Source organism: Natrix helvetica (genome assembly GCF_964273705.1).
Source record: "Natrix helvetica genome assembly, chromosome: 4".
Lineage (NCBI taxonomy): Eukaryota > Metazoa > Chordata > Lepidosauria > Squamata > Natricidae > Natrix > Natrix helvetica.
In genome coordinates, this window is record NC_138550.1 from 14588375 (window position 1) to 14615275 (window position 26901).

General features: G+C 39.3%; 1 protein-coding gene across 1 annotated transcript in view; it reads left to right on the forward strand.

Moving 5' to 3' along the window:
• CNTN5 (contactin 5) overlaps window positions 1–26901 on the forward strand; it is a 354084-nt gene that overhangs the window by 156065 nt on the left and 171118 nt on the right. Inside the window, exon 7 of the mRNA XM_081951235.1 lies at window positions 13052–13154. Within this exon, the coding sequence (XP_081807361.1) occupies window positions 13052–13154 (103 nt within the window). The remainder of the gene's footprint in view (window positions 1–13051; window positions 13155–26901) is intronic.

Genomic DNA, 26901 nt, shown 5'->3' on the forward strand with positions numbered 1-26901 from the left:
GCTGATTAGTTTTGCAAGGCCAAATGGAGCACAGAATCAAATGGAGCTTCTCAGAGATTGAACCAACCAGAATGAACAAAGTTGCTTCCTGCAAAGGCTCACGTCCATTTGCTCCTCTTTTATGTTTTATGGGAGGGGCCAATCATCTCCAAGCCTTACTCCTGAGTTGTAAACAATCAAGTTCATCAATCCGTAACTTGAAGAGACCCTGTTATAAAACATGTGCAAAATTCTGCTGGGAAACAGAACTCACTTTCTGGCTCAGGCAGCTAAAATAGCAAGGTAATTCATCTGGATTTGTTAATGGTATTTTTAGTTTCATTCCCCGGGGTGAATGCCATTTTGACATATCCTTTTACAGGAATGGTACAGACCACACAGATCAGAAATCTAAAGTTCTTATTCCTTTTGCGACAAGAGAGATTTTATTATGCAATACCAACAAACCTCAAACAAAATGTATGATATCCACTTATTTCTATGAGACACAAATGACTAAATTCAAGTGATCCTATCTAGATACATTATACCAAAATTAGTTCTCCGGAGAGGCCTATAAGTCTAAAATGCTCAGAACAGTGGAAAGAAAATATATTCCTGAATGTAAAGCAAACAAACAAAGTCTATGTGTGTGTGTTTGTCAACCTTTATACTGTACACATACAGTATATACATTTTTTTCTTTTAATGACCCTGTAATCCCTTGCATCGGGGTGGAGTCTGAATGGAGCTGAGCATTTACTGTCTGGATGCCTTTCCTGCCACCTATGCAGAGCTCACAGTAGATATTTTCTCTTTGCACCCAGAGAGAAATATCTGCTGCTACCTAGGATCGAACTCACAGCCTCCTGATTGTGAGGCGAGAGCTGCACCTGTAGGCCACCATGCCACTCATACTCATATATACAATGCCCATTAATAATTGGTTTATAGGTGCACATATATACAATGCCCATCAATAATTGGTTTCACTAAGAACTGTCAACCTAACTGGCAAGATAAGGAAGCAATACAGAACTTTACAGAATACAGAATAACAAGAGTTGGAAGGGACCTTGGAATTCTTCTAATTCAATCCATTGCTCTAGCAGGAGACATATCTGCCAACTAATCTTCCTTTGGATGCAGGTGGAACCATCTCAAATTCTGGTCTAGTTTCTTTTGGGAATTGTACTGTATAGTGCATGCATTGTACTGTATAGAAAACACCTCTTTGGAGGTCTTATTTATATCGTCCATAAACACATAGAAAACTGTAACTTCAAAATTGCAACTTTAGTATTTTTTCCCTTATTAACTTTCTTCTCAGTCTGTCAATCTGTGGTTGACTGTTGTCAAGTTAACAAAAGTTAACTTTGGACTTTTGTCTTCCAGAGGTGAAGACTACTGCAAAGTCTGAAATATATAAAGAGGAATTGTCTGAGTTATTTTTTTTTTATTTTTCTTTCAAAAGATGGACATAAGATGAGTCCACAGTCAAGAAAAAGATATAGCGGCAATTCCCAATGTTTTATCCCAGTTTTCATTGGCATGGTAGTTTCTATCATTCAAGCTAGCCTAGCCAATAATAACCAGTTGTGGTTGTCGTCCAATAGCATCTAAGACTTGAATGTTGGTAAAGGCTTCCATCAGTCACGACATAAGCCTAAGACGTCATGACTGATGGAAGCTTGTCTGGTGTTACATCTTTTTTATCCTGCTCTACAGAGTAGAGAGTTGGTCTCTGACAGAAAGCCACTTGAAGAAACTAGAAGCATTTGAAATGTGGATTTACAGGCGGCTGTTACGTATCAACTGGGTTGACAAAATCACAAATGAGGTGATAAGCCACCTGGGAAAGCCAAGGGAAATCATCAAAGCCATTAAAAGCAAAAGTTAGAGTATTTTGGACATGTGATGCGACACCAAAAAAAATACGGTATCCTTCACTTCATCCTCTAGGGAAAAATGGAAGGCAAACAGGGTCCAGGTGGAAGAAAAACATCATTTATTCATTGTATTTATTTGTTTTGTCAAGTGTGTATAAGATAAATAAATAGAAGTATATACAAGACTATGAATACATGGGGTTGTTAGGACAGGGACGGCAAGCACGCTTGTGCGCTTATGCACGCCCCCTTACAGACCTCTTAGGAATGGGGTGAGTTTAACAGTAGGCAGTCTAAGGTTAAAGTTGTGGGGGTTTGGGGAAGAAACCACAGAGTCAGGTAGAGCATTCCAGGCATTGACCACTCTGTTGCTGAAGTCGTATTTTCTGCAATCAAGTTTGGTGCAGTTTACCTTAAATTTGTATCTATTGTGCGCTGGTGTGTTGTTGTGATTGAAGGTGAAGTAGTCATTGACAGGTAGAACATTGTAGTAGATAATTTTATGTACTACGCTTAGGTCAGACCGAAGGTGGCGTAGTTCTAAGTTGTCTAAGCCCAAAATTTCAAGCCTGGTGGCATAAGGTATTCTGTTGCGAGTAGTGGAGTGGAGGACTCTTCTCGTGAAATATCCCTGGACTCGCTCAATTGTATTAATGTCATAGCTTCAAAACCTAAGGGACTGGTTTGGACAAAGCTCAGCAGCACTTTTTCAACAAAAATGGGATTGCCAACATGATCACCAATGTCCGATAATGGATATGGCAGAAGGAGAAGAGGAAGAGGAACAAGAACAAGAACAACAAGAAGAAGAAGAACAAGAACAACAAGAAGAACAATAAGAAGAAAGTCTTCCATATAACAAGAAGAATAATGGAGGGAAAAACAAGCTGGGAAAAGAATATAGACATGAGACAGGACTATCTGTCAAACAAACATAAAGCAAAATTCTTTCAAGGCAATCGTGTCAATGTTTGCAAACAGAATATTTATCAAGCAGTCTTTTGACAAAAATGAAGAGACCTAAATTTAGAAACATCCAATTATCATAATCCTTTCTTCTGTGAATTTGAATTTTCACGGATGACAACATTCTTTCTGGAATTACTTTTCTGTTGTAGTCAATGCAGTTAGGCCTTGGTATTTTATGACAAGAATGCTGATGAGACAACATATCTGTATATTTAGCTTCATTGACTGAATTACATTATAGTTTTATGTCAAATCCTACAAGTATAGACATTCGCTTGCCTTTATATTAATCTTTTATTTCCTTGGAGCTGTGCCGCAAAGGGAAACTTATCTTCTTGATATGAACCAAATTAAATAAAAACATCAAGAAATCCTTGAATGGATTCTGAATAAAATGAATACCTCATTTGTGCAGATGTCCTTGACAATCAGTCCTTTCTCACGATTCAATTTCTTTTTTGGGCAGACCTAAAAAAAAAAAAAAAAAATTCTATCTGAAGAGATAAAAAGTTTCATCAGGAAAAAAAATGGATCATGCATCATTTCATTAACAGCCTTTTACAATGAGTTCGACACTTGGAGGAATTATTTAATAAGTGTTTACAAGCAGCAGTTCCAAGAACATTTTGGAAGACTTTTGGAAGTCCCTGTTACCAAACTGGAAGCAGTTAAAGTGCCTTTACCGAGGGGGGGAGGGAACCGCCAGAAAATTTGCAAAGGATAAGGAAATACAAATGTGGTTTGAGCTTACAACATTTGCTGTTCGATCATAAAGTGCACTTTTCAAGTTCATATATTTTTATGAGATTGTTTTCCCCATTCTGGAACGTAGCCAATAAACTATTTCTTTCAAACTAAGCAATAAAGGCACTGAAAGGTTATTTTCTATGGTCTTCGGTCAACATTTCCCAAAGATATGCAGAAAGATACATCTTTCTATGATGTTTCCAGGCTTTTCCATGGTTTTCAGTCAATAGATACAGTATTTATGTACGTGTGTGTATACATACATACATACATACATACATACATACATACATACATATATATGCACATACATACATACATACACACACATATGGTTGTGCGTGCGTGCGTGTGTGTTCCAGCATAACTCTGGAACACCTCGAGCAATTTCAACCAAATATGGTACACAGATGACTTACTCTCTGGGGAAAAATACTGTGGTAGTAAGACACCCCTAACGCCCCTCAGGATATATGTTCTGTTAAGATACAGCCTGTTGTGCCATACCGCCGTACTGACTTCTACTGTACAGCACAATGGAATTGCCATGGTAACGGCTTCACAGTACTCCACAAGGGGGCTCCCTCTGGTAAGGGGGGAAATCCAACATTAGAAATTATGTTTGGTCTGGACATTTTCCCCCTATAAATAAATAAATACCCAGGAGAGAGGGGGGAGGGAGGGAGGGAGAGAGAGAGAGAACCATCAGTCCTTTACATCTTTTATCCTGTTAATCGTTTTCAGAAGAGAAAGCAAGCTAAGTTTCCCTGTTTGTTCTTCTCTTTAGCTCTGCTTGGTTCTCCGCCAGTTCTCTTTGTTTCAAGCGGGAAGTACTTTAGCTCAAATTTAAAGTCAAATTTATTTTATTAGCTGGCTTAACTTTAGGTGGCAGTGTTAGCTATTGCTAATAACAAGCCCCTTATTGTTTCCGCTTCAGAATACCCTTCACCGGTAAGAAAGAGATCATCAGCAAATACTCTTACGCTGCTAGCTTTTGATTCCCCATATTGGAAAATTTCAGAAGCTGTAGAGGTTGACTACAAGTTTGTGGATATTAGCCAAAAGGATTTGCCAAAGTGGTTGAGTAGCTTGTCTTCTTCTTCAACCCCCTTTTGCTGAATGTCAAATAATGAAAAAAAAAATTCCAAGAGAGAAAAAATACCATGTGATAGGTAGCAAATAGTGATTCAGCTTTAGTATCTGTTCAAATAGAATTTTTTATTGGCCAAGTGTGATTGGACACACAAGGAATTTGTATTTTGTGCATATGCTCTCAGGGTACATAAAGAAAAATGAAACAGAATACATTAAGCAAGAATGTATATATCTGAGAGCAGTGAATTTGAAATACATGTCTTTTTCTTATATGCCTTTTCTCCTTTAGGAGTTCACTTTCTTATTCCAAATCAGAATAAGGCACTCCAATTCTGAGTATCTTTAATCATTTGGATGAGGATTTCATTAGCATAATATAATGCTCACATTTTTACTGCGGAGTATTAAGCAAAAGTTTTTTTTTTTTTTTTAGTGAACTGGACTCTTTAGTTTTTTTCAAAACCCTTTTGTGACCAAGAGATGCAGAAGCTGTTCTAAAGATACATTCATCAAAAATCATAAGTTACAACACTTAGTCATAGGGTACAAATAAGCAGTCAGGAGACAATAAATATCAATATAAATAGTAAGGATGCAAGCAACAAAGTTACAGTCCTGCAGTCATAAGTGGGAGGAGATGGGTGATAGGAATGACTAATAGTAATAGCATGGCAGCCTTAGTGAATAGTTTGACAGTGGTGAGGGAATTATTTGTTTAGCAGAGTGATGGCGTTCAGGAAAAAAACTGTTCTTGTGTCTAGTTGTCTTGGTGTGCAGCGTCTATTCAGAGGGATAGATTTTCAGAGAGTTTAGACCAGTGGTGGATTGCAGACAGTATGCCCTGGTGCGGGCATACCGGAGCCTGCCCGGAGCACCGGATACCGTTCCAGTATGGTGCTCCGCAGGGCCCACCTGCCCTCCCGAGCTCTTTGCTGATCTTTTAAGTCTTTGGCGCTTCCGCGCACGGCACGTACAACGCCTGTACAACGCTCCGCTGAGTAGCTGGAGCATCGTGGAGGCTCGCAGATGCATGTGTGTACTCCGGGCGTCCATGTGGTTCCCGGTTGGAACAGGATCTGGAACCCACCACTGGTTTAGACCCTATAACCAAGTTACTAATCCATGTTGTTCTGGTGTCCCTCAGAATTATAATCTATTTCCTGCTTTAATGGTTCCTCCTCCTCCTTTAAACCATTTTGAAGGTTTCATGCTACAATAGGTATGTCAAGTTTAAGTTTTCCTACCAAATGTCCTTACCAAAAATGTCCTTGAAAAGACATTTTCAGACTCATGCCGTAGTGCCGCCATAGTCCCGGCAGCCCCATGACAGCGCTCATTAGTTTGCTCCGCATGCAAGATATTATGATATCATAATGCAATCAATTTCATGGGCTGCATTGTTTTGCTTCCCAGCAGAGGTTTAAAGACCTCCCCTCCCACAATAATAAATTCCAACTGATAGACCTCTTGAGTTGCAAAGTTTAATTCTGCGTTTCCCCATTATTTTTAGAGTGCGCCTGTTAGAGATTGAGACTACCAGGCAGCATGGAGCAATAACTCTCCCTACAGGGATGATAGCACACTACAGGTGGTGCAAAAGTCCAAGTAATAGTGAACAGATTGTAAACGATCAAGTGAGTTACAACCACCTAACTAATAATGCTTACTATGTGTATATCTAGGTCTGGGACTACTGCAGGGAAGTCCTGGGCACTGATATTAGAACAACGATTCAAAGAACTGAAACAGGTTCAAAGGAGGAGAATGGGGATGATCAGAGGACTTGAACCTCAGTCCTAGGAAGATAAATTCTAGGGAGTGGAAACGTTTAATCTTGAAAAGAAAAGGATGGTGCCAAGTATGATACTGCTCTTGAAATACTTGGAAGGGTGACAACCAGGGATGGGTTCCTGCCAGTTCTAACCTCTTCTATAGAAGAAGTTTCACAAATCTACAGTGTCGTTTAGAACCGGTTCCAGCTCCCCCCCCGCCACCGCCACCCATCCGCATATCATCAAGATGAAGAGTGAGAGGAGGAATTCTGGGTGTTGAAGTCTACAAATCTTAAAGCTGTCAAGTTTGAACACCCCTGGGGCTTTTTTTCTAAAGGGTTAGGGGTCTTGTAACTTGACAGCTTTAAGACTTGCGTGCTTCAAATGCCAGTTTCTGAGCCAACATTTTGGTTGCTAAGCAACAGCGTTGTTAAGTGAGTTTCACCACGTTTTACAAGTTGGCCACGTCCACCCAGTCACATGGCTGGCAAGCCACTCCCACTCGGTTACATGGCCGGCAAGCCACTCCCACCCAGTTACATGGCCAACAAGCCACCCCCACCCTGTCACATGGCCGGCAAGCCACTCCCACAAAGCAGGCCACACCTACAGAAGAGGTTTTTAAAAAATTTGAAACCCACCACTGGTGATAACCAGAACACCAAGGCCTGTTCTCTACCCTTCCAACAGGTACATTCCAAAATAATAGTTTTAGGAAGACAGAATTTGCCTTTCACTTTAATGTAGATGGAAAGTGCCTGCAGGGAAGGACGGAGCAAAGATGGCAAGATCCAATAAATGCAGATTTGTAAATATGCCTCAGTTGGACACAGATACTGTCTTTGATCATGTAAGATGGCAGTTGTTGACAGAGAGTCAACAAGACAGACAAGGCAGACCCTCATCTCCATTTCAAAGCTGAAGAGCCAGTGCTGTCCAAAGACATCTCTATGGTCACGTGGCCGGCATGACTAAAGGCCAAAGGCACACAGAGCACTGCTACCTTCCCACCAAAGGTGGTTCCTTTGTGTGTGGGCGGGTGTATGTTCCAGCATAACTCTGGAACGCCTTGTGCAATCTCAACCAAACTTGGTACACAGATGACTTTTTCTCTGGAAACAAATACTGTGGGGGTAAGACACCCTTAACACACCTCAGGGTGTGTGTTCTGTTAAGATATAGCCAGTTATGCCTTAAAATGGCTTCTAACATACTGCTGTAAAATGGCTTCTACTGTACAGTGCAGTGGAGTTGCCATGATAACGGCTTCACGGTACTCCACAAGGGGGCTCCCTCTGGTAAGGGAGGAAATCAAACATTAGAAATTACATTTGGTCCAGACATTTTCAACACAATCAGGGCTTTTCCTGGGTAATACAGGATTAGGATAAATAAATATCCAGGCAATGTCAGGTTATCAGCTAGTATATCACATCTACCTTTAAGAGTTCAAATGTTCTGAAGGAAAAAGGAAACACAGAGTAGCGGGCCAGAGTTTTTCCTTTCCCCCACCCTACAAACAGCTGATAATTACACAATAGTAACAATTTTCTTTTTTCAGCCTCAAGCTTTTCAAGTGCAATTTACAGTCTCTAATTGCTTTGTATATCAATACAAACAGTTTCCCTTCCCCTGTAGATAAGATGGTGTTTCACAAGTAGAATTCAGAACATTTTTTTCCGAACTCCAGCTTTCACTCTGATCAACATTAAGCAACTATCTGAGTGCAAAAATAATTAGACATATAATTGTATTATACGTTAACTATTCTCATTCTACACCTGCCCATTCTTCCTTATATTTAAGTTAATGCTGGCTTATGGATGTTAAAGGTAAATGCAAATGTTCCACACACAAGCGTGCTAATCGTTCCCGACTCTAGGGGGCGGTGCTCATCTCTGTTTCTAAGACAGCCATCGCTGTCCGAAGAGGTCTCCATGGTCATGTGGCTGGCATGAGTCAATGCCGAAGGCACACGGAACGCTGTTACCTTTCCATTAAAGGTGGTCCCTATTTTTCTACCTTCATTTTTTACATGCTTTCGAACTGCTCAGTTTGCAGAAGCTGAGACAAGTACCGGGCGCTCACTGTGTTACTCAACGCTAGGGATTCAAACCACTGAACGGCCGACCTTCTGACCGACAAGCTCAGCATCTTAGCCACTGAGCCACTATGTCCCTTTAAGGATGTTATTGGCAAGATTTATTCATTCTCTGGTTCATTCCACTGATCTTGATCTAACTTTTGATCTTTTGGCAAGTAAAAGTTTCTGTTATGATGGGTTGCTAAGGGATCAGACCAATCCTCTTTCACTTCAGCAATTATCCCCAGAATTTTACCCTTCAATGCTTCATGGACCATTCACGAACTAACAAGTCTGTAACAATGCTAACAACCCTTTCTCTGGACTGAAACCAGCAATCCATCTTCAATAACAACTGTGAGTCCTTGGTGCTCTCTGAATGTGGCTGCTTTCTTTCAGACATTTCATCACCCAACTAGGTAACAACATCAGTGACAGAAAGCAATGGGTTTGCTTTCTGTTTATTTACAAATGGTTTACCTTGTCAGGGTTGGTAGAGGTAGAAGTGCTCTTGGTGGTTCCTTAGTTAGGCTGTTGTTTACTGTTGGATGATTTGTCTGAGTTGGTTGTTCATTGTTTGGGATATGAGTTGTCTACATCTGTATTAGTCATTTTAGCTTTTAGATTCACACATACACACACACTTACCACTCTATATGTGCCCTTCTCTTTGTGAACTATTTCATATCAGAATCTCAATAAACACTTTTAAGGACCTTCTGAGCAAAGTTTATACAATACAATACAATAGCAGAGTTGGAAGGGGCCTTGGAGGTCTTCTAGTCCACCCCCCTGCCTAGGCAGGAAACCCTGTACCGTTTCAGACAAATGGCTATTCAACATCTTCTTAAAGACTTCCAGTGTTGGGGCATTCACAACTTCTGGAGGCAAGCTGTTCCACTGATTAATTGTTCTAACTGTCAGGAAATTTCTCCTCAGTTCTAAGTTGCTTCTCTCCTTGATTAGTTTCCACCCATTTCTCCTTGTCCTGCCCTCGGGTGCTTTGGAGAATAGTTTGACTCCCTCCTCTTTGTGGCAACCCCTGAGATATTGGAACACTGCTATCATGTCTCCCCTAGTCCTTCTTTTCATTAAACTAGACATACCCAGTTCCTGCAACTGTTCTTCATATGTTTTAGCCTCCAGTCCCCTAATCATCTTTGTTGCTCTTCTTTGCACTCTTTCTAGAGTCAAAACATCTTTTTTACATCATGGCAACCAAAACTGAATGCAGTATTCCAAGTGTGGCCTTACCAAGGCATTATAAAGTGGTATTAGCACTTCACGTGATCTTGATTCTATCCCTCTGTTTATGCAGCCTAGAACTTGTTGGCTTTTTGGTAGCTGCTACACACTGCTGGCTCATATTTAAATGGTGTCCACTAGGATTCCAAGATCCCTCTCATAGTTACTACTATTGAGCAAGGTACCACCTATACTGTACCCATGCATTTGGTTTTTCTTGCCTAAATGTAGAGCCTTACTTTTTTCACCATTTTATTTCATTTTGTTTGTTTGTTAGTTAGATGTTCAAGTTTGTCAAGATCCTTCTGTAACTTAAGCCTATCTTCTGGAGTGTTGGCTATTCCTGCCAGCTTGGTGTCATCTGCAAATTTGATGAGTTCCCCATTTACCCCTCATCCAAATCATTGATGAAGATGTTGAAGAGTACTGGGCCTAAAACCGTGCTTTCGGGTACTCCACTGCATACTTCCCTCCATGTAGATGCAGTTCCATTGAGGACTACACTTTGAGTGCGGTTGGTCAGCCAGTTACAAATCCATGTGGTGGTGATGCTGTCTAACCCACATTTTTCTGCTTTATCTAGTAGTAGGTTATGGTCTACTTTATCAAATGCCTTACTGAAGTCCAAGTAAACTATATCAACGGCATTCCTCTAGTCCACTAATTTTGTCACTTTGTCAAAGAATGCAATAAGATTAGTCTGGCATGATCTGTTTTTGACAAACCGATGTTGGCTTTTGGCTATTACTTTGTTTGCTTCTAGGTGTTCGCTAATTCGTTGCTTGATTATCTTTTCCAGAATCTTCCCTGGAGTTGAGGTCAGGCTGATATGTCTACAGTTTCCTGGATCTATTTTTTACCCAAACGAAACAACTAGTTTGCAAGTTGATTTGTTTGGGTATTGGAAGGAAGTCATGAACAATTAGTTAAAAATCTTTAAGGTGTTCGCCCTCGTAAGAACTGCTTCCAAACTCAGTGTCCTGCAAAAGAAGTCAAACTTATGGTCTGTGTTAAAAAAATAACTACCCATAGCTTACTGACAATGTAGTTAGACTCATTGATTAAGTTTCTTTGATTGCAAATGACGGTTGTCATTGATGAATAAGAAAAGGCTATGTTAAACTGTTTGTTAATGATATGCCAAAAGATTTATATGGTTGCACAGCAGGATCTTTGGTGTGCAATGATGATAGCTCATTAACCTCAGTTGCCAGAGAAGATGCCTACCTGTGCTTCCCTCTATGATCAGCTTTTAAATTGGGGAAACATATTAGCCATGAAATGCTCTTTCCAATTCTTCCTGCAGCTCTTTAGGTTGATGGGATGCTCAATTACATCCTCCCAAATATCAATATGCAGCCGATTTCCAGGCATGATGGAAGGTAGAAAATTAAATATTTGTTTATCTCGCCACTTGTAAGCTTTGTAAGTAAGAAACTGTTTGACAGCTTTCTCTGAAAGCCTGGCATGAGATATATAGTGGCGCTGGGACTAACGTGTCAGACCTGTCATTTATGCGTCCACCGAAGTGACCTCTTTATGAACAGTGTGCATTACATGTGGACAGGCCATCTCTCATGCACCCAAATAAGTTTCACATTATAAGCTGTGAAGTAATGGACATTTGACTTTCCACAAAACCACATAATGGCATTCCCTTATCTATTTTCAATATCATCCAGCCACATTATATCTTTATAACACATTCAAAGTAAATCCACAGTTACCTTGCCTTTTTGTTCATTTTTCCCTTGGGTTTTTAGGACTCTAGCCTTCCACTTTTCCATATCTTCCATTTTTCCATCACGTTTTACCACATTACAATTTATATTTTCAATATTTTCCCATCTCTTCTCAATTCTCTGTTGTTTCTAATAATTTTTGAATTCCAAACATAATCTGTTGCAATGTTATGGTTTCTTTTTGATGTCCTGCCATCCTTCCAATTAGTAAACACTGCCGCTCTAGTTTAAAAACAAATCTTTGTTTTCACTTCTTTTCAGATACCAACAAGCATCCAAAGAGCACCTGTGTAAACAACCCATGCTCTTCTCTGTAAACAAGCTTAAGCCTTTGAAGTGTAAGGTCAAAATGATCAAAGGGAAAAAAGAAAAAGCAATGTTTCCAGGTTTCCACCTCCAACCCCCAAGTGGCACTGTAACTTCTTTTCCCTCTAAAATTACTACCCTCTTTATATTCCTTTTATATTTTCTTTATGTTTCAGGCTTAGAAGAAACAAAATTCTTAAATGAAACAAAAGAAAAAGTCCATCTCAACCAGTATTGTAGAAATAAAGGAAAATATTTAATCCATAGGTAAAAAAAGAAAAAGAAGAAGAAAATCCGATACTTTCACTTTAAAAAGTAAAAAATATTTACAAAACTTCCATCCATTGAAAAAATAAAATAAAAATGATAACACACTGTCCAATAATGCTTAATTTTGCCGCTTATTTCCTTTTCTTTACCAGTTTAATTTAACTTCAATCTTTTTTGGCAGTCTTTTATAAAAATAAGATTTCCTCACCAGATGGACACACTTTCTCTTTCCGCTTTCCTCCCATTGCAGAGCTGTCCCGACTTTAGCAGCTTGAGGCTATGCTTATTGTCACCGGCAAGAAGAGATTCTCTTGGATCAATCAGGGACTTTGCAATGTCCCTGAGATCAGCAAGACATACTCTTCCCTTTTACCATCTCTTCAGGATGGTTTAGGTCCGAATGGACCATCCAGCATCAAAAGTGTCGACTGTGATCTCGGAGCTCCGAGATCGCACGTTATACCATCGTGACGTCAGCTCCCTTCTCCCCATACTATTTTTGTTATTGCGCAGATAAAAGAACAGTGTTATAGTAATGGCACAACTTCCTAAATGTTCACGACACTGCAATCTTAAGATATTTTAAATGGATATATTATTTCGAGGAACAATAAAAATATCTACTGTGTCAAAGGAGGAGTTGCTTATTACAGATTTAACTCATTTTTGTTAAAGTGAAAAGATTCCCTAAATCATCCAAGTACTGTACAGTCATAAAATATATCCATCATTCTGACCAATACTTTGGAATACTTAGCATAAGAAAAAAAATTAATAAGATGCTGCTTTGGTAGTATTGAAAAATCTGAACTCTTTAGATTACATTGTGGATGTATCCCTAATGTAAGCATTTTCCTTCTTAATCATATCATTCTTCTCTAGCTATTGGACAATCTCACTTACAAATGACAATGACAAGTATTTTATTTGTAAAGATCTTTCTTTGTTTTCCAGGAGTGATGGGGGAATATGAACCAAAAATAGAGATCCATTTTCCATTCACAGTTACAGCTGTCAAGGGATCTACTGTTAGGATGGAATGCTTTGCACTGGGAAAGTAAGTATACAATCTTTCATAATTGAATATTAAAATCTGAGATCATTCGTTTAGCTGATAAGAAACAGAAAAGAAAGATGTATTGTATACACACAAACTTCTGGAGAAAATCTACATGGCCACTAAGAGTTGGTATTAACTTGATGATACATAGTCAATCAATCAGCATACCGTATATACATGATATATAGAAGTTATACAGATGACTGATAGACTGATAAAGTTGAACACCTTTCATATGCGCTGTCTCCGACGTATTCTTGGCATCACCTGGCATGACAAAGTTCCAAATAGCACAGTCTTGGAATGTGCTGGAATTTCTAGCATGTACACACTATTGAAACAGTGACATCTACACTGGCTTGGGCATGATGTGAGAATGGCCGATGGTCAGATTCCAAAAAATCTCCTGTATGGAGAATTATTGCAGGGAAAGCACCCCAGTGGGAGACCACAGCTGCAATACAAGGATATCTGCAAGAGGGATTTAAAGGCCTTGGGAATGGACATTCTTTCCGCTTGGAGGCTAAAGTCGCAGCATGGCCTTCTGTAATTTGAAGAGACACTTATTCAGCAGGCTGAGGCAAAGAGGCAGTCCCGGAACCAGTGAAATCTGGGGGCTGGGCAGGGGACAGAATGTATCTGTCCTCAATGTGGAAGGGATTGCCACTCCCGAATTGGCCTTTTTAGCCACACCAGATGCTGCATTAGGACCTCTTTCCAGAGCACGATGCCATAGTCTTTTGAGACTGAAGGATGCCAACCCGATAGATGATAGATGATAAATAATAGATGAGAATTAGATAGATAGATGATAGATAGATAGATAGATAGATAGATAGATAGATAGATAGATAGATAGATAGATAGGTAGGTAGGTAGGTAGGTAGGTAGGTAGGTAGGTAGGTAGATAGATAGATAGATAGATGATAGATAGATAGATAGATGATAGATAGATAGATAGATAGATAGATAGATAGATAGATAGATAGATAGATAGATAGATAGATACCGTGTTTTTCAGAGTATAAGAAGGACCTTTTTCCCTCAAAAAAGAGGCTGAAAATCTGGGTGCATCTTATATACTGAATGCAGCATTTCTTGCCTCCCAAAACCCCTCCCCTTCACCAAAATGGCCATGCATAGCATCTAGGAAGCTTTCAGAAAGCTCCTGGACACTGGGGAGGGTAGAAATGAGTGAGAAACAGGCTGCTTTTTGCTCAATTTTGCCCCCCCCCCAGCCCCCAGGAGCATTCTACAAGCCCCCTAAAGGCTATTCATGCCCTCTTTTTGACAAAAAACAGGCCCGTTTTCATGAAAAATTGGCTGGTTTTTTTGCTCATTTTGGGGGGGGGGGGCAGCCCCCAGAAGCACTCTACAAGCCCCCTAAAGGCTATTCATGCCCTTTTTAAAAAAAACACGGGGTCATTTTTGGGAAAGGTCTGCAGAGTGCAAAAACTTTTTTTTTATTTGCTTCATCAAAATCTTGATGTGTCTTATATTCTGGTGCATCTTATACTCTAAAAATATGGTAGATGAGAGAGAGAGAGAGATGAGAGAAATAGAAAGAGAATGATACAATTATTATGAATACTCATGAACGCTATATATGATATTTTATCCATAAAGAATTACTCCTATAAAAGTTTGGGAAACTTACACATACATTTCCAAATTCCAAATGAAGTTTGGAAATGGAGGAAGGTAGAAGTAGTCCTTGAATTACAACAATTCATCTAGTGACTGTTTAAAGTTACAACAGCACTGAAAAAAGTGACATGACTGCTTTTCACACTTATAAGCATTGCAGCATCCCCTTGGTCACATAATCAAAGTTTGGATCCTTGGCAACTGGTTCTTATTTATGACAATTGCAGTATCCTGAAGTCACATGATCAGCCTTTGTGACCTTTTGACAAGCAAAGTCAATGGGGAAGCCAGATTCACTTACCAACCCTGTTGCTAACATAATACCTGCAGTGATTCACTTAACAACTGTGGCAAAGAAGTTTGCAAAATGGGGTAAGCCTCACGGAACAAACGTTTTACTTAGCAGTATAAATTTCAGGCTTAGTTGGGGTTGTAAGTTGAGAACTATCTGTACAGGAAATCACAAACAGCTAAGTGTATTTTGCTTACTTTCACATTTTTCCCTATTTGGCCCTAGCCATTTTAAAACTCCATCTGTTTCCACATTTTTTTCCATATTAAATGCATATTTTTCACTGTCTATGTTGCATGTTGCATCCTCTTCTATAATGGTAATTGATTATTGTTATCAGTGACTGGGTGCTTACTTTTCATATTTGTAACTTCTCAGCCAAGACTCTTAAATTCTTCTTTTGGGGTTTATTTTAAGCTCCCTGTATGAGGTTAGGAAGTTTGATATATAAATAAACAAAACAACCTCCTACTTTGCAAAACCTTTTGAGGTCACATATTCATACCCTTTTATTTGTCCATGGGAAACATGCAATCAGGCTTCCCAACTTGATATATTAGTAAGCCTACAGTTCTAAGTATGCAGAAGGATAATGCATGGTAACTGAAATATAAACCTGAAAACCATAATCTCTTGTATGATTCAGTCTACTCCGATACAGATGTGTTCAGATGTATGCAAGGGGATAGAAATATGGTGAGAATGCTTTTGTGACCACACTGAATGCCACTTGTACAATATTTAAAGAAAACTATAGACTCTGTGCTTGTGTGTGTGTGTGTGTGTGTGTGTGTGTGTGTGTGTGTTTTCCTTATGGTTGAATTATAATTATAAAATGACTTCTGAGTAAATAATTTAGTATACTGTTAAATACTTGCTACAACTACAGTGGTTTCCACCAAGGTCCTCTGTTTCAGCAGGAACAGAGGTTTAACCCTATTGGTCGAAGGGTCTGACAGCTGCCTATAAAAGGGCTGCTGTCAGACTCAACCTTCGCTGGATTGTTCTCACTTGTTGCATTTAATAAAGAGCTGTTGTTACCATCAAGCCTGTGTGTGCCTATCCATTACCCAATCTAACATATACCATAAGTATAAGTTGATGAAAGAATAAGACAAGCAAATGAAATTTATTGAATTGATTAGGAAATTAGAAAATGCTCTATTTATATCCCATTATACCCTGAGAGTTGTGTGTGTGTGTGTGTGTGTGTGTGTTTGTGTGTTTAGAAATGAAAACATACTAATACATGCATATATAGTACAGGGAATAGTATATTTGCAATCTCCACTAAATACCTATGATCAACTAAGACCAAATTTATCACTGACAGATGGATGAAAGCTACCCAGTCTATTTCATGTACTCTAGAGATTATATCCCAAAGTAAACAATCACTGTTTACTTAAGAAAATCAGGCAAATGTTTGTGAAAGTAGGAAGGGAACTCTATGTATCTGTCTTTTTTTAAAAAACAGAAAATATAAATTAAATTTTAGACTGACCTCTGTTTGAACGTCTTAGTACCTCTTTGGAGATGCCACATGATTCCAGAAAGAGATTGTTCTAGACAAGTATAACATTCCCATGCTCCAAAGCTGATTTTTGAAACTTGAGATTTTATGATAGATTGTCAGATGCTAGATTAAATCTTAGAGGCAGAAGCATAAACATTATTCTAGAAAAAAAATATGGTCAGAGAAAAACAACAAAAATAATCAGTGGACAAGAAAACAAAGTATTATGCAGAGAGATTAATAGACCTAAAAACATTTAGTTTTGAGTAACTTGGAACAGGTGGCATTCTTGAAATACTTAAAAGTATGCTATATAGAAGTAATATTTAAAAGTATGCTATGTAGAAGTAAGTCAAAACTTATTCTTAATTATTTTGGGATACAGAATAATGGATTGAAGTTCTAGAAAGGCAGTTTCCATTTGAATGTTATTACCCATAAAGACAGTTTGACAACAGAATCAGTAAACTAAAGAATAGTTTGAAGCAGTGGTGAAATCCATCAGGTTCTGACAGGTTGTGGAGAATTGGTAGCAGAAATATTGAGTAGTTCGGGAAACTGGCAAATGCCACCTCTGACTGGCCGCAGAGTGGGGTGGGAATGGAGATTTTACAGTATCCTTCCCCTGGAGTGGGAAGGGAATGAAGATTTTGTAATATCCTTCCCCTGGAGTGGGGAGGGAATGAAGATTTTGTAATATCCTTCCCCTGACATGCCCACCAAGCTATGCCCAAAGAACCAATAGTTAAAAAATTGAATTCCACCACTGTACACACACATACGTACATACATACATACATACATACATACATACATACAATATATATAAAATATTGTTTAAGAGAACATGTCAGCCGAGCATTAATTTCTGCACAATTCCATCCCTGATATTATATGCATCATCCATCCCTTTCTCCATACAGAATTCTCTATGCAGTTTGGGGCATGTGTAATATTTACCTATACACTGCAAAATGGCTTCCATATATATATAGTTGTATTCAAAAAATGTATCTTTTTCCCATCAAGTACGATCTGGCTTACATATTCAATTAAGCTAGAAGCAATTTATGGATGTGCAGAGAAATAAAATGCCACAATTGTAAATAGGAAAAAATATATAAAAACCTAAAATAAGAAGAACAAGCTTTGTAGAATTAAACTATTTTCTCAATGTAAAACCAGCTACCCAGAGATAATTATTTAAAGACTTGTAAAACCTTCATGTTTCAATCAGTGAGATGACACACAGACTTTTCAAAGATTGAAGACCGTTTTAACGGGTGAACCAAGAGGATATACTGTATTATAGACTAAGCTAAAATTCTGTTCTACTTTTTGCTGTTTGATTTTAATTTTGATACTATTAATTTTACTTAGGGCCACTGGATTTGTTTTAATTCTTATGAGTCATTCTGAGAGTTTTTTTTTTTTTACTACAAAACAATCCAGAATGTTCTGCGTTAATAAATACATGTCCTGCGTTAATTTCTATGTATCTTGAATACTCTTCATTGGTAGGAGGAGTTATCTCCTACCTACTCCTACTTCAGTCTTCCAAATAAAATCCAGAGAATTTATTTTGAAACTTTTCAGAAGTTCTTAATGGAAAGGTCAATAATAGCCGTAAGGTTTATTGAAAGACAGGTTGACCTTTCCTACCCGTATTACTGCTGCAGGCTCAGCACACTGTGTGATGAGTAAAGTGTCCCCAGCAGGGCAGTGATGAAATCCAGCAAGCCTGATCAGTGTCTTCTTCATTCTGTTGCTATTTTGAACGTTACCCAAATATAACTAGCATTATTGGATAACAGGGAAATGGACCGAAGGAATGAAAATGGACCTGTATATTATAAATCATAATAAACAAGGTCTGACAACAGTCCTTGATTAATACAGGGAATGAGAGAAGATTTCATAAAACAGCTGATTTCTGAAACTAAATGTCTTAGTGCAGTGATGGCTAACCTTTTTGTCGTTGTGTGATGAAAGGGCGTGCATGTACATGCGACAGTGTGCACCCACGCCCACATGCATAATGCAATGTGCGTGTGACACACACCTGTGTTCTGCCCCCTGTGCATGCCACATGATCCCATGTGACCTCTGCCCCCTGTGCATGCCTATGCGACCCCCCACACCTCATTTTGGACCTGATAGGCCTCCCTGCAGCCTCCTGGGAGCAAAAATGGACCACCGGGGGGGGGCGCTGAACCCCCTGCGCTCCCCCCGCCCTCATGCATGAACACATGCCCCCACCCCCATGCATGCATGTCCGTCTCCCGCATGCAACCCGTTCCCATGCATGCACCGCAGAGACCCGAAAACTAGTTGGACAGCGGGAGGCGCCTACGCATGTGCAGTGGAGCTGAGCTAGAGTGATGGCTTGCATGCCCATCTTCCATAACTTCATGAATGGAACCATTTGGGGACTGGCACATCTGCCGATTTTAATTGTTATCAATTGTCTTGAGCTCATTTCAGTTTCTTTTCATAGCAATGTATGAGTTAAAAATAAAAGCGGTATGTATAAATTTTTACATGCATTGTCATGCACAATTATCTTGACATTTGTGTCTTACCATGCTTCTTAGGGGTTGCTTTACCTTTAAATTGTGAACCATATCTAAACTCTTTAAAAGATTCAGATTTCAATAAATGCGAAAGAAAAGATTTGTTTTCCACATTCTGGGCATAAATTCCCTTCATTGCAAGGGATGGGTTGATTTGAATATATGTAAATATGAATGCAGATATCTGCCCAATCAGACATATCAGTAAGAAAACATAATATAATCTATTCCAGTATGATTTATAATATACCTTTCTAAAAATATGAGTATATCTATATAATAAGGAATAAGCATTTAATTAAAAATCTGTTCCACTGTTTGCATCCAAAGTTAGCTAAGAATTAAAAATGCATTGGTTATAAATTTCTCAGTTTTTATCTTTTTTTCTGATCTCAAAACCTGTTTATCATTTGTCATGTTTCTGGCTCAATTTGAATTTTCTTCAGACAAATTATTTGCATCTTTTTCTCATTTCTTCTAATGGACTTATTTTATACAATTTTGCCTCCAACTACATCTTTCTTGCAAACATTTTTCCGTGGTTGTGCTGAGATATGGACTTGATGCTGTTTAAGAGTGGTCATGTCATACCTCTTGGCAGCTGCCTTAAAGAAGCTGTAACTTTTCTTGTGCTTTCGAACAGCCCTATACAAATATGCCTTGAATTTGGGGGTGGCAGCATCAGTTTAGAAAGGTGAAAACTAACAGTTAAGTTCACGTTTTGAATTGTGTATTGGCTTGAAAGTGAAAAATTAGGATAGTTATATTCAACTGCCTACCTGCTTAACTGGAAGACTAGAATAACATCATTGTTATTTTGTCAAACTGTTTTTTTTTCCCCCTATATCAATCAATGGCACAGTATTTAGCAATTTTCACCTGCAAATATCTGCAGTCAGGGATAAGGAACAACTGAACATGAACTCAGGCTCAAAATACCCCTGCACAAGCAATTGGGTCTATGGCAATTCACCACAGCTGTGGGAGAAGGCGCAATATCAAAGAAATGGTAGAATAGTATCAAGAGCCATGGAGGCGCAGTGGTTAGAATGCAGTGCTGCAAGTTACTCCTGCTGACTGCTGGCTGCCAGAAGTTTGACAGTTCAAATCTCACTGGCTCAGGGTTGACTCAGCCTTCCATCCTTCTGAGGTCAGTAAAATGAGGATCCAGATTGTTGGGAGCAATAGGCTGATTCTGTAAACTGTTTAAAGAGGGCTGTGAAGCAGTATATAAGTCTTAGTGCTATTGCTATTGGTATTAAGGAAAGGATGCAAAAGGAGGGATGGAATGAAATGTGAATGACAAACACTAAAACAATGGTTTATTTATTTTAAATAATTAAATTGAATTGTTAAATTGTCTCAGGGTCAATTGTCCCATGGCAAGTTGGCCCTGGGGAGTTGACCACAGCAAATTTGGCTAGGGTGAGTTATCCCATTTGGCAAGCAATCACACAGAATAAGCTACCCTTCTTGTACTTTTCAGTTGTTTTGGGTTTGCAGCTCTCAGAATTCTTTGGCCAACATCACTGTCATGGGCAATCATCACTTTGAGCACCTCCATCCAAACATGGATGCATGATTCTTGTTGTTGTTTTTTGCTTCCCATTCAGTAAACGTGAAACAGAGAAAAAAGCCCAAACTCCTGATCTGTCCTTAATGATTCAATATCTAGTAAAGGTAATAGGTAATTAACAATAGCAAAAGCACTTAGACTTATGGTACATACTGCCTGGTGGGTTCTGGCAGGCACTACTGCCAGTTCGCTTGTGTGTGTGCTGTGCATGCATGTGCAGTGCTATTAAAATTGTTCTGCGCATGTGCAGAACTGGAAAACAAGATGGCGGTGCCTATGGCACCACCCAGAGAACCAGTTCAGGAGTGTGGCAAGCCTGGGTCATTACTGGTTCCAGCAACCCAGGCCACTACCGGTTTGACCGAACTGGTAAGAACCCACCACTGCCTGTAGAGCTTTATAGCACTCTCTGGGGAGTTTACAATGTAGAAGCATTATTTGCAAATTGTGCTTGTTAGATTGGGTAATGGATAGGCACACACAGGCTTAACAGTAACAACAGCTCTTTATTAAGTACAACAAGTGAAAACAATCCAGAGAAGGTTGAGTCTGACAGCAGCCCTTTTATAGGGAGCTGTCAGACCCTTCGACCAATAGGATTAAACCTCTGTTCCCACCGGAACAGAGGACCTTGGTAGAAACCACTGTAGTTAGAGCAAGTATCTAACAGTGCTCAACAATCTGGGTCTTCATTTTACCACCCTTGGAAAGATGGAAGGCTGAGTCAACCTTGGGCCCATCAGAATTAGTTGTAGGCAAATTAGCCAGCAATCCCGCTTTCTAACCACTGCACCAGCAGGACTCTTAAATCAGTGAAGATTGACCTTCGAGCCAAGGGAAAGACTGCTTGGAGCTTTCTCACTGGAAAATAACATCTTCTTGAGGTTTGTCAAGCAAAAGGAAGTCACGGTTGGCAGCAAAAGTGGTCTTTGAATTCAGATTCAGATTCTCAGTTCTTATTGCCGAGCAGAAGAAAGTTCTATCTAGCAACTCATGTCCTCTACATATAGAGAACCAGACAGATATTTCAGCTCTGAGAGTCGGTATCTCTCTTTTTCCAGCCTTCATTGCACAACTGGGGTTAATTCTACCCAAACTCTGTTTGACTTCTCTGAGGTAATTAGATGAATGATATTTCAGGCTTAATCTGATACCTTGAGGCTGTGTCAAGAGGTAAAATATGCATGAAATTCCTCTTCTTTCTTTTCATCTTATTTCTTTTCCCTCTTCCCTGCCTTGTTAGCATTTACAAATGTTTCTATTGTTACTTTTCACCAGGCAAATCATTAGGGAACAGGAACGCTTTTATTTGTCAGCATCTCAGTGAACGTCAACAAATGCCAGCTTTCACTAATTGCCAAATATTGCTTGCTGTAGGGCTACGTAGTTTTCTTTTCCTTATGATTTCAGCTCAAGCCATCGCAAACAGCTTCTGCTCCATTGTAACTGTGAGAATGACAAATATTCCTAAGAGATTTTCTGTGGTAAGCAGTTGGCAAGCATTCCTTAGAAAAAAAAACCCTGGGCTTTTAGTTACACATTAATGGTTTATTAATGGTGTTTATTTGGAGCTGCCAATCACCCCGGGCTCCTGGAATTAAAAACCGAAGTAGAAAAAAGGCCATATGTGTCTGTCAAACCTATGAAAAGCCCAAATCCTGCAGACCTTTCAGATGCATTCTTTGTTCAATTGTTCTTAGTAAGAAAAGGAATTAAAAAACAACCCACCTAGTCAACTGTTTTTTTTAAAACAACAGCTCTGAATTACCAAGCAGCAACCTTAAGCTATGAAGTTTATTTATCTATACATATACAGATTCGTCAATAAATTGTTTTATTTTACTTCCCATTTCAAGGGGGATCTTTAAAATGTTATAGAAAAAAAATAACAATTTAAAATACCAAAAATAACAATTTAAAATACCAAATATATAATATTAATTAAATATATAACGTCAGCTTTTGACATCAAAATAATTTCCTTTTTATACCCTTAATCCAGGGGTGGGTTCCTGCTGGCATTACTATCAGTTTGGTGCACAAAATTTTTTGTGTGCGCGCACCAGCTTCGCTCATGCACACGGATTTGCACCTTAAAAGATCTGCTCATGCGCACAATATTAGAAAAGGAAATAAAATTACATTTTTCCAATGAAGATTGTTCTGCGCATGTGCAGAACAGAAAATCAAAATAGCAGCATTGAGCATAGAACCGGTTTGGGCGTGTATCCGCCCGAGATACTACCTACTCGTCCAAAGTGGTCCAAACTAGTAGGAACCCACCTCTGCTGTAATCCCTTAAATTGGAGTAGAGTTGGGGCGACTGGAGAGAGCTGAGCATTTACTGGCCAGATGCCCTTTCCGACGCCATGCAAAGTTCACAGCAAACCAAAACACACTCATGTATATTCAAGCATCAGAGAGGAAAAACAGCTGGGATGGCATTAAATGTGGCATTAAATTGCTTGGAAACATTTGTAACCCATCAATTCCTTTAGAAAGGTCCTTCATCAAAAAGTTAGGAATAATCTTATATGTAATGTCAGGCTTGCCCCATCTAGCTCACTAGAAAAGAAAGACCCTCGATTCCATTTGCTTGAAGTGATAAGTTCTTTTACTAAGGAATAGTAATCACAAATAAAGCAAGGATAGAACTAAAGTTCCCACACAAAATGCTACAGCATTTTCCCCTTCTCCCTGACCCTCCCCCGCTTGACCAGTCTGTCTTCATCCAATGGGATTCCATGTAGGTGTTTTGGGAATCAGTCTGATGTTTGGTATGCTTTATTGCAATTCACCTTACTTTCCCAGACTCAGCGACCTTGAAGGCTGGAATTGGCCAGTTTTTCAACATCTGACCTCCGTCAGGCCATCACCCTACCCCCAATTGCTCATCTCTACCCTCTACATGCCAGTTGTCTATTTCTTTTCCTCCCCTTTTCCTCTAACTATTTATAGCAGGTTGCCAGCAGAGCTGAAGATGACAGATCTGACATCCAATCAGATTCCTTGGGTCTGTATAGCCTTGTCTTCTGTAACTGGTGGTGGCTTTTTCGGGATTGAAACAAAAGTTTTCTACCTCATCCTTTCATAATTTAGGAACTGAATTTCTGTATCTATGGTTTTCTGAAAATATTGAAATGTGTGGGTAGGTTCTCAGAGTAAGGGAGAATGTTTCCCTCCTGCTTCAAAGGAATCTGATCTTCTTTTTCATTCTATAAAGAATTTCTGAAGCAATTGCCAGAAACTGCCACAGGAAGCCTTTTTAAGTACAAAGTAACATGTTCTTGCAATATATACAACAGTCATGTAGATTTATTTGAAGGAGAAACCCATACCAGCACTACTGAATTATTTGATAATGTGATTTATATTACAATCAGACAGCCATCCGCCTAGGAAGTCTAGTAGAGATGGCTTTTGAAAGAAAATTACAAGGAAAAAAATAACTTTTTTTCCTATTCATTTAAAAAAAACCTGTTCATGCAGAATAGCCTAAGAAATATTCACCTTCCTAATATCATCCAGCCTGTAGTTTTTGCTCAGAATTTGTCCATTTATTAATTTATTATATATCCCACTTTCCACTGTGGTGTATACTCAAGACCGGTTGATTAGCACAAGTGATCTACTGTACATCAGTGAAATAATACAGGCATCTAATTTCCCATATTCTGATAATCATCTGCATGATTTATCAGTATTCTTCCTCTGTTGTCTTTGAAATAATTTGTGAGAATGGCCTTGAGAGACAAGAGGAAAAACCACAGGTTGGAAATGGTCAGATAAGAGGCAACAGAGCCCGCAGAAGGAATATGACTGTGGCAAACAACAAAGAAAAGTCTTGGATTGTAATGGTCAAGGGGAAGAATTGTAGAGGTAATATTCACATTACAAGAATTCAAAGTTACAACATCACTAAAAAAGTGACTTATGAGCCAGCTGATCAGGAGGAAATGGGGACTTTACAGTATCCTTCCCCTGGAGTGGGGTGGGAATGGAGATTTTACAGTATCCCCTGCCATGCCCACCAAGCCACGCCCACCAAGTCATGCCATGCCCACCAAGCCACACCCACAGAACCGGTAGTAAAAAAAATCGAATACCATCACTGCCCTATGGTCATATGAGGGACGTGGTGGCTCAGCGGCTAAGACACTGAGCTTGTCGATCAGAAGGTCAGCAGCTCAGTAGTTCAAATCCCTAGTGCCGCGTAACGGAGTGAGTTGCTTGTCCCAGCTTCTGCCAACCTAGCAGTTCGAAAGCATCTAAAACATGCAAGTAGAAAAATAGGAACCATCTTTCGTGGGATGGTAATAGTGTTCTGTGCATCCTCGGCATTTAATCAGCCAGCCACATGATCACAGAGACATCTTCACACAGCGCTGGCTCTTTGGCTTTGAAACAGAGATGAGCACTGCCCCCTAGAGCCAGAAACGACTAGTACGCATATGCGGGGGAACCTTTACCTTTATCTTTTGTGGTCATATGATCAAAATTCAGATGCTTGGCAATTGATTCATATTTATAAATGTTGCAGTATCCCGTGATCATGTGATCACCTTTTGTGACTTTCTGACGAAAAAGTCAATGGGAAAACCAAATTCACTTAGCAACCATTTTACTAATTTAACACTTGCAGTGATTGACTTAACAACTATGGCAGGAGAAGCCATAAAATGGGGCAAAACTCACTTAACCAATGTTTCACTTAGCAACAGAAATTTTGGGCTCAATTGTAGTTGTAAGTCAAGGACTACCTATGCTTTCAGACTTGCAAGATTCTGTGAATATACCATATTTTTCAGAGTATAAGACGCACCTTTTTCCCTCAAAAAAGAGGCTAAAATTCTGGGTGCGTCTTATACACTGAATACAAAATAGTCAAGCATAGCCTTTAGAAGGCTTGTAGATTGCTCCTGGGGGCTGGGGAGGGAAGAAATGAGCAAAAAATGGACCAATTTTTGCTCAATTTTGCCCCCACCCAGCTTCCAGGAGCATTCTGCATGCCTCCTAAAGGCTATTCATGCCCTTTTTTTGACAAAAAGAAATGGGCTCATTTTTGCGAAAAACAGACCATTTTTTGCTGGTTTTTGGGGGGACACACCCCAGGAGCACTCTACAAGCCTCCTAAAGGCTATCCATGCCCTTTTTTAAAAAAAATGGGCCCCTTTTTCGTGAAAAATGGGCCATTTTTGGGAGGTCTGCAGAGTGCAAAACCTTTTTTTCTTTTTTGCTTCTTCAAAATCTTAGTGCGTCTTATACTCCAGTGTGTCTTATACTCCGAAAAATACAGTAGCCAATAAAGATAAAGTTACTATTTGATCTTTGAACTATCTTTCAAGGCTGACAGTCTTTAATGATGTAATACAGGCAGGTAAGACAGGCAGAGGTATCTGCATGATCAGAGTCTTTTGAGAAGAAGTGTTGTTGTTGTACTGCCACAATACAACTGACATGTGTTTTCATATGTGCTTGGAATCACAGGGTGGACATACAAAAAAGGAGGAGCTTTCAGCACAGATTTTTCTCATCTGTCCTTTTATTCCACATGGAACATAATCTTAACTTTGAAAAAAAAACTGTAAAAAAAAAATGTTAAAGCCTCCAACTCAGCAGATGTACGTGGCATGACATCCGTAACTAAGGTTCTACAATCCTTTGTCTACCTACTGAAATCATTCTAGAAAGAAAGAATGACAATATACTATCCTACTTTCTAAAAATTAGTTTAGGAGGAAGGAAAAGAAAATTAGGACAAGGAGCAGAAATGAGCAAAAAGTACATTCCCTTCAGTAAATGTCTATAAATGTATCTGCGTTTTGAGAGACAATGGGTTCATTCTCACATGCCCTTTTATAATTATTATTATCATTATACCCAACAGCATGAAATCACAATTGCCAGTTCTTTAACTGGTGTTGGCCTTCATGCAGCTTGAGTTCCTCCCAAGAATTTGGGACACTATAAATTATCGATATAGTATACTAGTTGGATACCTGTGCTTTGCTATAAAACCATGTGATCGGGCCAGCCCGCGGGCTAGATGAGTCATGCGCTGGCCACACCCATATAAGGCAACTGGCAGTTGGAACAGAGTTCATTTCAGGTGGGGAGGGGGAGAAGAACATCTAACTCCT